Source organism: Anguilla rostrata, chromosome 1 (assembly GCF_018555375.3).
Source record: "Anguilla rostrata isolate EN2019 chromosome 1, ASM1855537v3, whole genome shotgun sequence".
NCBI lineage: Eukaryota > Metazoa > Chordata > Actinopteri > Anguilliformes > Anguillidae > Anguilla > Anguilla rostrata.
In genome coordinates, this window is record NC_057933.1 from 45,314,724 (window position 1) to 45,326,935 (window position 12,212).

The 12,212-nt window shown below is 47.3% G+C and overlaps 1 protein-coding gene across 49 annotated transcripts in view; it reads left to right on the top strand.

Moving 5' to 3' along the window:
* rims2a (regulating synaptic membrane exocytosis 2a) overlaps positions 1-12,212 on the top strand; it is a 251,613-nt gene that overhangs the window by 186,569 nt on the left and 52,832 nt on the right. For 38 of the 49 annotated variants that reach the window (XM_064308375.1, XM_064308452.1, XM_064308208.1 and 35 more), the window contains 4 exons: positions 2,542-2,670; positions 4,958-5,002; positions 7,240-7,326; positions 11,514-11,543. The exons of 5 other annotated variants lie outside the window; for them this stretch is intronic. In XM_064308375.1, the coding sequence (XP_064164445.1) occupies positions 2,542-2,670; positions 4,958-5,002; positions 7,240-7,326; positions 11,514-11,543 (291 nt within the window). The remainder of the gene's footprint in view (positions 1-2,541; positions 2,671-4,957; positions 5,003-7,239; positions 7,327-11,513; positions 11,544-12,212) is intronic. 6 more of the 49 variants (XM_064308288.1, XM_064308297.1, XM_064308246.1 and 3 more) reach the window with 4 other exon arrangements.

The window sequence follows — 12,212 nt, forward strand, 5'->3', positions numbered from 1 at the left end:
CGGCGCCCGGCGGGGCCAGCCCGGCAAGAGTAAACCCGCCAGCAAACGGGCGTCGGCCGGTTCCACGGGGCCGGGGGCCTGGTCCTCAGGCCCGGCCGAATGAAACCAAGCGTCGCCCGTTTGCGGCCCGTCCCGGTGTGTGTGCCGTAGCTGTGTCACGGTCCCTGTGTTGTGACCCGGCTCTGCCCGTACGGGGCCTCTCCTTTCCTCTCCGCCGTGCTTTTAGCGGCCCGCGGCTACAGGCCAGCGCCGCGGCTCCAGCACTTAGGCCCTGTCCCCGTTCGTGCGCGTTAGCCGCCTGGGTTAGCGTAGTGAATAGCCCTAGCTGCATTTAGCAGAGCGCTGTGCGTAGAGCACTCGTGGTTGCCTTGCGGTCATCTCCCTCAGTTCTCACAATAAATGACGCAGTATGTGAAGATGGGAAAATTGATGGGTAAATTGATGCCTGACTTGGTTTGACTATTTTGTGTTTGTGGTCTGCAGCTGCGTGGTTCTTGTAAATGTGTAAATACAGGATGGAGGGATGGGGGTGGGATCAGGAGGGTCTAAGATATGATATCTATGTTTCACTGTGGCAAGACGTGGCCTGCTAACTTTATAATCAAGAGTTTAAATGACATTGATTGTGTTTGCTTAATCGCTGCACTGCTCACATTCTGTGTTTCACTGCCAGGGTCATCTATGATATGTGTTTGACTTTTTTGTGCTGGGAAACCCTAACGTCTATAAAATATTAAAACCTCATCCCACACATTTCGCATGATAACAAATTATGAAAGTGTGTACATAAATTGGGCTGGATTGAGCTACCAGAACTGTTGGTTCCAACCTACTAAGCACCAAAGGGTATTGAATTTGAAATTGTTTTAAATCATTTTCTTGTAGGGGCATGGGAGAGGGTGGCCTTTTTTTTTTTAAATGTTCTTTTAACAGGCCTGAAAAAAACCCCATAAAACCCCAGTACTTGTGAGAAAAGTCTTTTTCGCGAAAAGTGTCAGCGAAGCCGTGGAATAACAGATCAGGTCCATGGTGATTGGTTGGAGCAGCTGAAGGGGGGGGGGGGAAGCCGGGCTGGGCTGAAAAATGTGTCAAAGCACTCAGCGGTCTCCTCCATCACTGTCAGGGCTCGTGAGCGCTCTCCCTGTCGCACTCTCGCGGAGGGCCAGACCGCGCTCCGCTCCGCGCCACGCCACGCCGCCCGCGGGGGCTGAAAGCACTTACGGGACGTCAGGCCCTCCTCGCGGTTTGATGATTTTTAACCGCGCGGCGGCTGAAGAGGTGACCCGGGGGGGGGGGGGGGTGTCGCCGGCCGACTGATTATCGGCAGGCCGCGGCGCGATTACCTTTCGAAACGTTGCTAATTATCGCTGAGAATTAACTGTACATCCTCTAGGGGGGGGGGGGGAGTCAATAAGTGGCTTTAAATTTAACCCCGGGGAATGTCTTTAGTTGGACACATGCAATCAAGCTCATGTCAGTCAGCTAGCCATTATCGGTCTAGGTATATATAAATTCTAGGTATGTCCAACCAAACTCTACCTGGGATTTTAGTTTCTCACAGAATAGCTCAAGGTCAAGTCCAGGCCTTGGTTAAGTGAAAAGGCGTTGTTCAGAACTTGTGCTAAAGACTGGTCACATGACCAGGGGCTACACCGCTCCACCAGTGACCTCCCCCCATGCCCTCTTCTCTAAATAGGGGGTGAGGGTTCAGTGGGGAGTGGCCTGAATGTAACCCAGTGTGTTCTCATTGGTCGGGGAGACCCGGGAAGGAGATGCCACTGGCCCGCTTCGGTGTGATCCAATTCTAGAAGCTCAAAAGAAAGAGGATTGAAGGGGACTAGGAGGATCTGTTTAGACTTCATGAACTCTGGCCTGGCAGCTGCGAAACGGCTTTGTCATTTGCAAAGTCCCAAGACCTAACTGGGGGTGGTAAAGCAATAGATCAGCAGAAGAGTTGCACAGTCAGAAAACCTGAGTAGAATGGGCAAAAATGTTTGTCTGCCTCTGTTATAAATGAAGGAAATGTACAATAGCAACTTATAGCCATTAAGAGACATAACATGCAATACTTTTGAATATATTTTGTGTCAGCTGAGAGAGAGCATCAGTAGCATGTGTTATGTCATTGTAAAATAGATTACCTAAAGGATTTAGATGCATTTCCCATCTTTCATAACTAATTCAAGTGTTGGCATTTGTGTATTTTTGGTTGTCTTTCTGAGAAACCCATTTGTGGACTTCACAAAAAGTTGTGTTGTGCACATGGGCCATTTCATGTATTTTGAAAACTATTAGTCACCTTAGACCTTTATACTTGCCATCACCATGTCAACTAATGAGCTGTAAGTTATTGCAGTCTCCATTGGTTGATGAACAATGACATCAGTTAACAAATCACAAAGAAATATTTGGTGACCGTACATGTATGTCATTCCACCTGTCAAATTATTCCGCATGTTTGTTGTCTTGGTAACCATTCTCTATGTCCCTGTCTCTGACCATGCCCAACCCCCACCCCCCACCCCTTCTCCCCCGACCCAGTGGAAGCAGGGGTGGAGCTTGAACCCCCGAACCCCCCGAACCCCCGAACCCCTGAACCCCCTGCACCTCCAGACCCCCCCGAGCCCCATGAACCCCCCTCGCTGCAGCAGGCTTCTGAGGGTGATCCAGGTGTGTCACAGTGGGTGGGGACTTTGACTCCCCTACCCCTTCCTTACCCCTCTGCAGCTTTGTTGGAAATTACAGATGTCCAGCTTTTTAAATCAGACTCATTCACAAATAAGGCATTTGAACACAGATCACCCAATAGATTTCTGAATGCAGTTAGTGCCAATTTAATGATAACCAGAGATTAAGACCCACCTGCAGGTTCAAATTGAGTATTTGGTCAGAATTCTCCCTTTATTAATTATTAATTCTCAGATCAAAATAAGGCAGGACTAACAGTATTGCTTTGGGAACCTAATGCTCACACAGACACACACACACACTCTCACACTCATACACAGACACACACTCACACACACAAACACACACACACACACACTATCACGCACAGTCCCCTGGCATCGTCGCTCGGTGCTCTGACCGGCACCCGGGCAGTTTTGGCGAGCACAGGAATTTCCAACAGATCCGAGTTCCTCTCTGTCCATATGGCTGAGTGCTGCACTGAGCGCCCGCGCTCCTCGCTATCTCTGGCCTGACAGGTGTGCGCAGTACGAGTCCCAGCCTGACAGCGCTGTGATAGCGTACACAGAGCACCCAGCCTGACAGCGCTGTGCTAGCGTACACACAGCACCCAGCCTGACCGCTGTGCTAGCGTACACGCATTACTCAGCCTGACAGCGCTGTGCTAGCGTACACGCATTACCCAGCCTGACAGCGCTGTGCTAGCGTACACACAGCACCCAGCCTGACAGCGCTGTGCTAGCGTACACGCAGCGCTGTGATAGCGTACACACAGCGCTGTGCTAGCGTACACGCAGCACCCAGCCTGACAGCGCTGTGCTAGCGTACACACAGCACCCAGCCTGACAGCGCTGTGATAGCGTACACACAGCACCCAGCCTGACAGTGCTGTGCTAGCGTACATGCAGCAACCAGCCTGACAGCGCTGGATAGCGTAACACAGCACCCAGACTGACAGCGCTTGATAGCGTACACACAGCACCCAGCCTGACAGCGCTGTGATAGCACCACAGCAGCACTCAGCCTGACAGCGCTGTGCTAGCGTCACACAGCACCCAGCCTGACAGCCTGTGCTAGCATACACACATTACCCAGCCTGACAGCGCTGTGCTAGCGTACACACAGCACCCAGCCTGACAGCGCTGTGCTAGCGTACACACAGCACCCAGCCTGACAGCGCTGTGATAGCGTACACACAGCACCCAGCCTGACAGCGCTGTGATAGCGTACACACAGCGCTGTGCTAGCGTACACACAGCACCCAGCCTGACAGCGCTGTGATAGCGTACACACAGAACCCAGCCTGACAGCGCTGTGATAGCGTACACAGAGCACCCAGCCTGACAGTGCTGTGATAGCGTACACAGAGCACCCAGCCTGACCGCTGTGCTAGCGTACACGCATTACCCAGCCTGACAGTGCTGTGATAGTGTACACGCATTACCCAGCCTGACAGCGCTGTGCTAGCGTACACGCATTACCCAGCCTGACAGTGCTGTGATAGTGTACACGCATTACCCAGCCTGACAGCGCTGTGATAGCGTACACACAGCACCCAGCCTGACAGCGCTGTGCTGGCATACACACAGCACCCAGCCTGACAGCGCTGTGCTAGCGTACACACAGCGCCGAGTCCAGGCCTGACAGCAGAACCCAGTGACTCGTTCACTTCCTCCTTTCTAGCTCTTTCCATCTGTGTCATGGCTTACTCTGCCCGGCAGACAAATCATCACACAGAGTTTATGTTTGTGTTTGTGTTTGTGTTTGTGTTTGTGTGTGTGTGTGTACATTGCCTGTTGTGATTTGACTTCCATCGTGAACTTCTCCATATTGTCAGACAAATAGCATTTGTTTCGTGTTCCTTCTTCACGTTTCAGCTCCACCAAGCTGAAATGAGAATTTAAAACAAATGTTACCCTTGTGATGATTACGTGTGTCTTGTGATTGTTGGCAGTGCAACAGAGCTCATTATTTGTGTGTGCCTGCACGTGTATGTGTGTGTTGTGTGTTGAATTGTGTGTGCATGCACGTGTGTGTGTGTGTGTGTGTATGTGTGTGTTTGTGTGTGTGAACTTGTGTGTGCATGCACGTGTGTGTGTGTGTGTGTTTGTATGTGTTTGTGTGTGTACTTGTGTGTCCATGCGCGTGTATGTGTATGCGTGTGTGTGCATGCACGTGTGTGTATTTGCATGGGAATGGGTGTGCCTGTTCTCCAGTGTTGTCCCGTCTTCTCATTGTCTCCACTGTCTGTTTTCCAAACGCCATTAAGAATGTGAGGAGAAGCCTCAAGGCCCGCCGGTTAATGGGAGAAAAGGCAAGTGTCACTTCCTGTGTGTAGCCCCGGGGGCGTAGCCCCCTGCTGCTGTAGTGCGGTGGCCTAGGGGTGTCGTGCGTGCTGCCCTCAGTGGTGCTTTGAGTAGCCTGTGCTAGCGCGTGCCATGGTTGCGCTTAGCGCTTTTTGCTCTCTCCTTCTTCCTTTTCAAAAATGTCAAGGCTCATTATACAAGGTGCCCTCACTTTTGAAAATTTAGACTTCAGAAGCAGGCAGCGCTGGGACCAAAGTGAGGCTCATTTTAACAGAAACCTGTCGCGCTGAACTTGGGTCACTCAGTGCCGTGATTTGGTCGTGACCTCAGAGCCACAGTTTGCTTTGTGAGTAAATCAGAGATGACAGAGATAGCAGAAGTCACTCTACATTTGGAGGCCATTCGTTCTTGGCTTCTACTCAGTGAGAGCTTTCTCTTGTCGAGAGATGCTTTTGTTTCTTACCAACATTGTCCAACATTGTTTTATGATTAAGTTTCTTTACCTGGAGCTTTTTTTGTTTAATACTTCATACTTATGTCTGAAGTTTTTGATAGCTTTGAAGGATGGGTCAGGTGGTTGTGAGAAATTCCATGCGCACTTGTTATTTTATTTTTTGCTGCACGTAAAAGACAATTGCACAAACCCACCAGCAGATGGAGCAAAACTCATAACATTTGGAAAAAAAAAACTGTGTGTGGCTAAATCTGCTGAAGCAGGTGAACAGCTTTCTCTTTTTTCTTCTTCCAGAAGCAACAATGCATCTTTTTGCCCAGCCAATCTTTTATAAAGTTCACTGTGCCTCATACCTATATTGATAATCAATATTTAGGACTTGCTTGTAAATCAACAGCTACAAATAAATGAAAAAGTGTAGAATTTGTTATTCTAGGTCTTATGGTTGACCTATTCTTTTACAGATTCATGTCTATATCACAGCAATGGACTACATACATTTGATTTTGTTATCAAATATCTTAATAATGAATTCAATATTTTATCATCAACAATAACAAATAAGATCTGAAAAATGATGAATCTTTAAAAAAAAAAAAAGTATGCATTCTAGCAGAAACCAAATATATGTGAATGTAGTAACTGAATGAAAATTAAACAGAATGCTTGAGAAATAAAGGTATTAATGAATAGATAGAAGAAATTGTCTGTCCATTAACACTAGACCGTTTTGGAGCTTACAATTGAAATAGATGAGAAAGATCCTCTTATAAATTGTAAAGAGAATGGTCAATCTGTACTGCTCTGGTTTTTGTTCTTGTGATCCAGAGATATCTGCATTCCATAAGCACATGCTAAAGTCTTTTTAGCAAAAGGCTTTGCTAGAAAATGTAGCTTCTTTTGTTGTAGATAATAGAAACTACCTACAAAAACCTTTAATATAATGATGTGGGGGTTCTGGCTGAGATTCCACTGAAAAAGAAGCCAATAAATCAACATCAGTCGATGGCACTTCTGGACCAATGTGGACATACTGTTGTTGAGATTAATGGTGTGGCTGCTGAAATCTATGGTTTGTGCAGACACAATGAGGCTCTTTGGCTGACCTGTTAAACAGGGAGCGTCACTACAGTGTGTCGTAACGAGAAGCCCCACAGAAATGCGGGTTTCATGGAAATTTAAACCTGGAGTGTTCCCATAATGCTCAGCGTTTCTCTGAGCGGCGTGGACATCGCTGCGAAAATAAAGGGCCCTGCACCTTTAAGACAGAAATATGAGATGTTAGACTATCATAAATGTGCATCCAGTGCTGTTTCTATCATGAATACATATATGAGAAATGTTTTACATGTGAAAAGGCGAAAGAGAAATACAGTAGATACATAGTATAAATTGTGTGCATAGTATGAATTTAAAATTTATTTCGATCAGCTCTTGTGAAATATCAGCGGAAAGACATTACGTAAGACCTGGTCACTAGGGGGGAAAGAATAATGTGGTCATTTGCATATGGTGACCTTCATCTAAGGCCTACTTATATGTGATGTCTCATTAGGGCACTTAAGTATTTAGGCAGTAAATGAATGAATGAAAATGAGCACAGGCCAAACCTTTGGAGACAGAAGGGATGAGAGAGAGAGAGAGACAGAGATGAGAGAGAGAGAGAGAGACAGAGATGAGAGAGAGAGAGAGATAGAGAGAGAGAGAGTCAGGCAGGCAGGCGTGTGGGTGCATTCTTCCTGAGAATAAACAGGATCTGTGTTTGCTGTCTCTCCTTTTGGTTTGCATTAGAAGTGACCTGGGAGGACCAGCAGAAAAAAGTCAATGGTACGGTAACTGGCGGCAGGACGCGGCACAATCCCTCGCCCCCCGAGCCAGGTTTGTCCCGGTTTGGAAGTGTGCCGTTCGGCGTATGCAGTGCCCCAGTCTCCCCCGGGTGGTAGGCTTCAGCTGGCTGAATGTGGGGGGGGGGGAGGGGGACCCATGCTCCCCTGCTAGTTGGTTCTCTGTCCTCCTCTTTCGCTCCTCTTCCTCTTTCGACATAGCGAGGTAGCATCGTAGGAATGCTATAATGCTGAAGACTAGTGGCCCGTTCTGGAGAAACAGCTCTTCCCAGCCGATCCAGCTGATGATGGTTCATACCCAAAGGGACCTATTGTCTGCCCAATAGGGAAGAAGGGACCAGCTTTTAGCTCTTGGGTCCAACTCTCAGTAAAGCATATATAATAGAAACCTTGTTCAAAATTACATAAGTGCAGTGACATTGGATGCACATAATGGTCATTTTGTGCATCCAATGTGGTATAAAGACTCTAATAAGGATGGCTTTTCTTCCTCTGAAAATGTTAATCAAAAGCTGTTATCATCAAGTATAATATTACTTTAACTGTGTGGCCATGTTGTGATAAGATGATTATACAACAGAAGAAGACCTCACACACTCCATTGTTAAGACAGAAAGATAAGGCCAAGCCATCATGTTAGATAATACTACACAAGCCTCATGTAATGTCCCTGTTCCTTACTGAGGCTACAGCTTGAATAGTCTTCACAACTTGATAACAGATGTAAAGGCACAACCTTTGCTATAGCATGACCTTTCTCTCAAATTCATAATTTGTAATTTAGGGAGTTAAAGGGGTGCTCTTTAGGATATAAACATGGCAAAAGCTCACGTCTGCCTGGGAAGAGTTGAAGTATTTAAGATTCTCCACTCATGGCCTTGCTGTTTTTGCTGCTATTTCTCTATTATGGGTGTCATTATTAAGATCCCTTATAATAACCTCCTTTTCCCTGCTCTTTATTAGCGTAGCCTACTTGTGTGTTTCTGGGTGAATAGAATCCTTATTGAATTTCAATGTTGTTTCTCTTTTTTTTTTTTAATGAGTATGTTTTTTGTGGTAATGGATATTTCATCTGATGAATTTTCCACTTTAACTTTAAGGTCATGTTCTTACCTTGTTTATGTGCCTAGCAGTGATCTTCACAATGACTTTAATCTAGCAGTGTATAAGTTAGAACATGCATGTAATGAATGTGATTTTATAATCAACATTACTTGTATTCCATATATATGTCCAGCTATAACGTGCAAAATGGCTCAGACATCTACGAATCAATAAAACCATGTCAAGTGAAAATCTGAGGAAAATAATCAAGTCAAGCTTGTTATTTCCAACAATGCACGCCTTGTGCCTCTGGCCGCTTGCTGAGATGTGTCTGTTACGCGCGCTCAGTAGCGCCTCTTCGCTCTGGTCAGCGGAGGGCGCGCGGCCCCGGTTGGCACGCGAGCTCGTTCGCCGCGTCTCCCTGGCACGCGCCCGTCCCAGGAGGCTCCGCTTTAGCTTGGCCTTTCGCGCCGGTGTTTACCCTTCGAAGCCGACTCCGCTCCGGTGATGTGCAGCGGCTCGATAAAGGCGGCGACGCCTTGTTTATAACGAATGCGCTTTATTGGCTCGCGCGAGCACCCGGTTCAGTTTTAATGAAGCTTTGCTGTCAGAGCTTCTCTATCCAAGGTCGTTCTCTCAGCACTTTTCCCTGCAAGCAGATACTGGCGCTGAAGTTGCAAAGGCGTTTTTTTTTTTTTCTGGGGAGACCAGAAAGTGGTGAATGGTAAAGACTGCATTTATATAGCGTTTTTTTTCCAAAGCGCTTTACAATTGATGCCTCTCATTCACCCATTCACACACACACTCACACACCAACGGTCAAAGGCTGCCCTGCAAGGTACCAATCAGCTCTTTGGGAGCAATTAGGGGTTAGGTGTCTTGCTCGGGGACACTTCAACACGCCCAGTGCAGGGGATCGAACTGGCAACCCACCGACTGCCAGACAACCGCTCTTACCTCCTGAGCTATGTCGCCCCCTGGTGGTAGGTACGGAGTGGTAGGTATGGAGCACGGAGCTTCAGGACCATTGGAGGTGGAGGGGTGGGGGCAGAGTCCGAACTGTAGGGTTACAGCTGAGGGACTTGTTAGCGAAACGGATGCGAACCGCGAAGGTGGTTTCGTCCGGAACGAATGGACGTGCCCCCGGAGTCGTGGCAAAGCGTCACCCAGGGGCACTGCTTGCATGTCCATGTCGCTCGGCGCGCCCCTTCTCATCACGCCAGAAAAACTCAAGTGCACACGTCCGCGATCCCGTACAGCGCCAGAAACGGCAGGCTCTAAAACAACGTGCGCTGCGCTGCAATCTCTGGCACCAGAGCAAGTTCTAGAATTTCAGATACACGTTACATAACAGCGGGCTTCGTTGGCGATCAATTCCAGCGCTCTGCCTCGAATTTGTGCTCAGTGTTATTTATACGCTTCATTTTATACAATGTTATCTGTACATTTATACCATCCATTAAATTAAGCCCCTTGCACGTTCTGCTCTACATACCAGATTTAATTCTGGGGGAAGGCAGGGAGCGTTTATATTTAAAGCAGTGAGCGTCTCTGGTTTTCTACACAGCAATGTGCTAAACGTGTGTTTGTGGGTGCCAGCAACAAACCAGTAATAATACTGTACGGTTTTCTAAAGCAGTCAACAACGGGAAAGCGTTTTGCTTAAATCCATACATGGCTGAACTTTGTGGCTGATTTGAGTGAAGAGCAGCTGATTGAGTCTCCTAGGTGTGATTATTATATGAGCTTTTCTGTGCGGTATGATTGCGGTGCGATGAATGTCCGTCTCCAGCAGGGTAAACGCACGACAGTGAAAAGGCTGTATTTTGTGGCTTGTTACTGAGATTGCACCTGCACAGCATGCCACGCATAAACGGGATCTCACAAAAACCAAGCTACGTCGCCATGTCTTTTAGATTCTTTATTCTTTAACCTGTATGAAAAATCATCATTTTGCATAAAATGATCAAAGTAGGCCTACACTGAGGCAGCTGGTTTGTCTTTTGTTTTATTCATGGAATGGTGAATGATTTAAGGCTTTAATGGAACTAAACGCAAGTCGTTCTCTAAGAGCGTCTTAAATGAATAATCTCCAGTCCGAGCTTCATTTTTCGTGACGGCGCAGAGCTGCCATTTTGAATTTGTCACAAGCGATCTGCGGGCTGGACGATTCGCAGAGGGGACTGCGCTACAAAGCAGGGGCGGAGCCAGGAGCCCTTTTGATTAGGAGAAGAGGGCCTATCGGCCGCTAATTACGAGCCCTTGCTTACAGAACCGACGGGGTCTGCGTGGAATTATCTTGCCTGTGTGAGCGCAGATGAGCAGGGAGGCGCTTAGCATGCAAGATCAAACGCGCAGCGCCGTGTGTGATTAATGATAGCCAGATGAAAGCCTGGCTGATCACCGGGAAGAAGAAAAAAAAAACTGCAGCCTCTGTTCCTATGACGACACCACGGAATGCGGAGGAAGAAATAGTCTAATTAGAGGCAAATTGAGACAATGGGAGTGTTGCAGAGTGACCTCATATTTCTTACACAACCCACATAGTACAATAACACATGAATAAAAAACAAGAAACCTTTTCTCTTTTTTTTTTTGCTTCATTGAGTTTCAAGTTTTGAGCGCTTTTTCAGACACTTTATTTCCATGTTAATTTCATTCTTTATTGCTACCTGTTTGTTCCTTTGATGTTACAGGCGATTTTTCTCACAGCCTTTCCCCCTGCAGTGTTTCTCTCCTCTTCCTCTCCCGTAGGTTGTGCGTCTGCTTCCCAGTGCATGTTTCTCCCTTTAACATCTCTTTGACGTTTCAGCTCTTTCTCCCCCTGTAGCCCGCAGAAACGTCCTTTTACTCCCTCCGATAACTCTAGAAGCTCTCCTACAGTCTCTGTTGTCTTTCTAGTTCTGCCTCTTCTCTCCCCCTCTCTTTCTCTCTCTCTGTTGATGTCTCATTGTGAATTGTATGCTCTGTTGTGGTGTCTGTTTTTTCGTTTTTGCTTTCTGTTGTTGGTATTGTCACGCCCCCCCCCCCCCCTCCTCCCCCCCATTCCGTGCCGTCGCCGTGTCGGAGGGTCCCTCTCTGATCTCCCCCCCTGCGTCACCCCTCCACACTGCAAGCATCCGCTCACATCCATCTCCTTTGTCTATGTCTGTCCATTTTGTGGTGTGACCCGAGAAGATACGGACTCACCCCGTCGGACGAGCTCAGGTCTGTCCTTTCTTCTTCTCCTTCTTCCCCCTCTACCGCTTTGTTTTCCTCCTCTTCTCCATACCCCTCTTTTGCTCCTCTTCCTCTTGGCCACCCCCCCCCCATCCTGCCTCTGCTCTCAGTACCCACGGCTTCCCAAGAGACGCTCTGGCCACGCCCAGTTTTGTCACGCTCGTGCACGCGTATGCGCACGTACACACCTGCAGAGACCGCACGCACGTGTGTACGTGTCATTCATGCGCATGGCATCGCAGACGTCATTCCAACAAGACCATCTTAACATTTTCCAAGACTTTTATGTCCAGCTCAAATTTGTCCAGCACACAATTGAGATAGAAAAACAGCCCAAGGAAGGCTAGAATTAATGGATTTTCTCAAGGATGAAAAGGTTTGGTGTTTGCTGTGTATTTTGTGTCCTTCACCTGAATGGCAGTAATAATAAAAAAGATCCTTCAATAAATGGTTTGAATGTGTGACTACTTCTATTTAGAGCGCATAGTTAGGATGACATTGACAATAGCTGTTCTGCTTCACAGCTACAGCCATTGTAGGTGTTATTTTTGGTTGTGAAAAGGATTTGAATTCAGGGCAGATCCATAAAACTCAGTTATAGCTTTATTATGAATAAATTGATTCCAAAACCTTCAGCACCGCTTGGTATTTTATTAT